Consider the following 4,825-nt stretch of genomic DNA (forward strand, 5'->3'; position numbering starts at 1 on the left):
TGATGGGAAACCGAGGCTTTCTGAAGCCTTTGGGGCATTCACCAAACTGTGCCTAAAAATGGTTCATTACGCTGAGCTTTAACACAATGCACATTAGTGACATCTGCCGGTAAGCAATGAAACGTAATGTTTGATGTTTATTTACGTTTTTTCCACACTATTCATCAAATCTCCACAGCGCAGCGGTTAGTCGCGAGTCTTCGTAGGCTACTACAATCAGTTACCATTGCAGGTTCGCACCTTCCATCATGTTTCCCTTTTTTGTTGTCAAAAACTGAATCTAGGGCATTATTTAGGATACTATACTCAATAAATCGAATTGTTTAAACAATAATGTGCATAAAGTGTGGTGTCACAAACGATTTTCAAAATAATATACCCACATTCCCCGTTTTGGACCCCGACTCCACATGAAGAAATCCTAACTACATTGTAAGTATGGTGTCCAGTAAAGGTCGGTGTTTTAAAGCGTTTGCAACAACCGGTTTGAAAAACCACGTGATCAAACGAAGCTTCTGACGTCATATATCGCGTGATTGTGTTACTTTGAAACGATCATCCGTACATTGTGTCGGATCAGTAGTGCTTTTAAAACTGCATTGGCGCTTCAGTATCAATCGTTGCATCACTAAGATTTTCACACTGCGCTTTTATCGGTGGGTGGACTTTTATTTTGAAAACTCTCCCGCGCAAACCAGGAAGTGGTGTGATGACGTTACGTGATTGCGTGTGTAGAGATCCGGGGACAGTTGACGGTCAATTTAAAAAATACAGTTCTATCAACAACACAAATCGATCCTAGACAGCTACCATTGGTAGAATGGACTTGTAAGAGCAATGTCAAGATGCCGGTTTTTCCCTCCCACAAAGACACTCCTCTCCTTGTGGCCCTAACGTTTCCGCGTGCATTAGCTAGCTAGATAGCTGTCTGTAGCTATCTGTATCTGTCGCGAGTGGAACACATGGATAACTTCGTTTTGTAACTTCAGTAGTTAGCGAACGCAGTTGTTATGATCATGCTCCTGTCATGGTTTCTACATTTCAGCTCACCATCCAGATGCCTTCTACTAAAAACGTGTAAGCGGTGTTGCCAATACAGTACAGGAAGGAACGTCCATAAACTTGATTCACCAGTGTTGTTTAAGAACGCATTGCCATCGACATCCAACCGCAGTGGTGGACACGGCGGAAAGCGGAACGACATTAGGTTGAATACCTCTCAGAATAAATGCTTTTCATCTGAAGGTGACGAGGTTGATCATCATCGTGAACATGGTGAAGTAAGAGTGAGGTTTGCTCCGAGTCCAACAGGTAAGATCATGGGATTTGAACCCATGACAGGCTTTTAATAGCTAAACAATAAGATGAATAATCAGGTGTGTTAGTGCTGGGCTGGAACTAAAGCCTGCACAGTGCATGTATCTCTACAACCCTTGGGTTGGTGGTAGTTTTGAGCCCTGGTTAAAAGTAGTACAATACTGGGACTAGGGTGTCATTTGGATTAGGGACTCACCCTATAACCTGTACATGTTATAATACTAATGTTACAGTGATGCCACATAACCTAACAACGTCCTTCCAGGGGCTAGTTGTACTGTTATAGTAGTAGTGATGCCACATAACCTAACAACGTCCTTCCAGGGGCTAGTTGTACTGTTACAGTGATGCCACATAACCTAACAACGTCCTTCCAGGGGCTAGTTGTACTGTTACAGTGATGCCACATAACCTAACAACGTCCTTCCAGGGGCTAGTTGTACTGTTACAGTGATGCCACATAACCTAACAACGTCCTGCCAGGTGGTGTACTTGTACATCAAGCTGCATCATGCTACAGAAACAGGAGATAGGCTCCTTCCCTATGGGCCGTTTTGGCTCGGACAAGGCTTACTTACTTATGTAAGGGAAAGGGGGATACCTAGTCAGTTGTACAACCGAATGCATTCGACTGAAATGTGTCTTCCTCATTTAACCCAACCTCTCTGAATCAGAGCGGAGTGGGGAGGGGCCTTAATGACATCTATGTAGGGACTGCGTTGCCATTTGGGATGCAAACTATCTGTACAACTAACTAACTATAACTAACCCTCTGTACTGTACAACTAACTAACTATAACTAACCCTCTGTACTGTACAACTAACTATAACTAACCCTCTGTACTGTACAACTAACTAACTATAACTAACCCTATGTACTGTACAACTAACTAACTATAACTAACCATCTGTACTGTACAACTAACTATAACTAACCCTCTGTACTGTACAACTAACTAACTATAACTAACCCTATGTACTGTACAACTAACTAACTATAACTAACCCTATGTACTGTACAACTAACTAACTATAACTAACCCTCTGTACTGTACAACTAACTAACTAACTAACTATAACTAACCCTATGTACTGTACAACTAACTAACTATAACTAACCCTATGTACTGTACAACTAACTAACTAACTAACTAACCCTATGTACTGTACAACTAACTAACTATAACTAACCATCTGTACTGTACAACTAACTAACTATAACTAACCCTCTGTACTGTACAACTAACTAACTATAACTAACCCTCTGGACTGTACAACTAACTAACTATAACTAACCCTCTGGACTGTACAACTAACTAACTATAACTAACCCTCTGTACTGTACAACTAACTAACTATAACTAACCCTCTGTACTGTACAACTAACTAACTATAACTAACCCTCTGTACTGTACAACTAACAAACTATAACTAACCCTCTGTACTGTACAACTAACTAACTAACTATAACTAACCCTCTGTACTGTACAACTAACTATAACTAACCCTCTGTACTGTACAACTAACTAACTATAACTAACCCTCTGTGCTGTACAACTAACTAACTATAACTAACCCTCTGTCTGTTTGTGTAGTGAACTACAGTAGTAACACCATGTAACCTAACTGACTATAATTGACCCGTGTCCCTCCCTAGGTTTCCTGCACCTGGGCGGGCTGCGTACAGCTCTCTACAACTATATCTATGCTAAGAAGTACGGAGGGAGCTTCATCTTACGTATGGAAGATACAGATCAGAGCAGACTGGTGCCGGGAGCTGCGGAGTCTATAGAGGATATGTTGGAGTGGGCTGGTAGGAGCAGAGACATATTTAGACGTTAAGGAGTTTGGCCAACTTTTAGAATGGACGCCATGTTGGCACCTGTGAGCATTCCAATATATTCCAAGTATTTGGAATCTAATTCTAGACATTCAGTTACATGGCGTTGTTTACAACATGCTGTGGACTGGTCCATATTGCGTTTGCCCGTGTAATAACGGGGGCTAACATGGCTGCCATCCATCTCCATCCACCCTCCCCAGGTATCCCCCCAGGCGAGAGTCCCCGTCGAGGGGGTGAGTACGGTCCCTACCTCCAGTCCCAGAGACTGGCCTTGTATACCCAGGCTGCTGACTCCCTGGTCCAGACAGGGAACGCCTACCACTGCTTCTGCAGCCAGCAAAGACTAGAGTTACTGAAGAGAGAGGCCCTACGCAGCGGACAGACACCACGGTTTGTTGTGGCTAAACACACACTCATACATGCGTTCACACACACACACACACACACACACACACACACACACACACGCACACGCATGGACATGTTCACATACTCACTCATTGACACATATACCTGAACATTCCTCTACTGCAGGTATGACAACAGGTGCAGACACCTCCGCCCAGACCAGGTAGAGGAGAAGCTGGATCAGAACGTCCCCCATGTGATCAGGTTTAGACTGGAGTCTGGAGTAGAACCCTTCAACGACCTGGTCTTCGGATGGAACCGCCATGAGGTGGCCCAGGTAAGCCGGTTGATCCGTGAGATAACTAAACACAAGCAATACGGGCAAGCAGTGTTCCATTTTTATTTTTGTATGTATTCCAACGCACCTGCAACAAGTAACCTCAGATGTGCCAGTGCTTTTCTTATTTCAAAACGCATATAATTGAAACTCCACCTCCCATCCCAGGTTGAAGGAGACCCCGTTGTAATCTGATGGGTTCCCCACCTGGCTAATGTAGTAGATAGATTTTTTTTATTTTACCTTTATTTAACTAGGCAAGTCAGTTAAGAACAAATTCTTATTTACAATGACGGCCTACACCGGCCAAACCCAGACGACGCTGGGCCAATTGTGCGCCGCCCAATCACGGCCGGTTGTGATACAGCCTGGAATCGAACCAGGGGGTCTGTAGTGACGCCTCAAACACTGAGACGCAGTGCCTTAGACCGCTGCACCACTCTCCCCATCCTTAACCCATTTAAAACAAACATTTTAGTCATTTATCATACGCTCTTATCCAGAGAGACTTACAGTAGTGCAGACATTTCATACTTTTTTTTTTCTTCGGCGTACTGGTCCCCCGTGGGAATCGAACCCACAACCCTGGCGTTGCCATGCACTTCCAACAGAGCCACACGGGACCCCTGGCTATAGGTTGAAGGAGACTCTGCAGTAATGAAGGCAGACGGGTTCCCCACCTACCACCTGGCTGACGTAGCAGATGACCACCTGATATAACTAACTGAAACATATACAACACATATCTTATAACATAAACAGAGCCTTCAGAAAGGATTCATACCCCTTGACTTATTCCACATTTCGTTGTGTAACTGCCTGAATTCAAAATGGATTCAACTGATTTTTTTTTTCTTCTCTCTCACCCACCTACACACAATACCCTCATCATGACAAATTGAAAACATGTTTTTAGAAATGTTTGCAAATGTGTTGAAAAATAAATACAGAAATACCTAATTTACATAAGTATTCACACC

General features: G+C 43.3%; 1 protein-coding gene across 1 annotated transcript; it reads left to right on the plus strand.

Moving 5' to 3' along the window:
• Nucleotides 1–745: 745 nt before the first annotated feature.
• Nucleotides 746–3,845, plus strand: LOC311122358 (nondiscriminating glutamyl-tRNA synthetase EARS2, mitochondrial-like; the record flags this gene model as incomplete). Its single annotated transcript, XM_084196727.1, has 4 exons — nucleotides 746–1,311; nucleotides 2,975–3,130; nucleotides 3,361–3,550; nucleotides 3,695–3,845. Coding segments are annotated over exons 1-4 (798 nt in total), but the record flags the coding sequence as incomplete, so codon positions are not given.
• Between the last annotated feature and the right edge of the window lie 980 nt (nucleotides 3,846–4,825).

Source organism: Coregonus lavaretus (genome assembly GCF_964263955.1).
Source record: "Coregonus lavaretus genome assembly, contig: HAP1_SCAFFOLD_8991, whole genome shotgun sequence".
Taxonomy (NCBI): Eukaryota; Metazoa; Chordata; class Actinopteri; order Salmoniformes; family Salmonidae; genus Coregonus; species Coregonus lavaretus.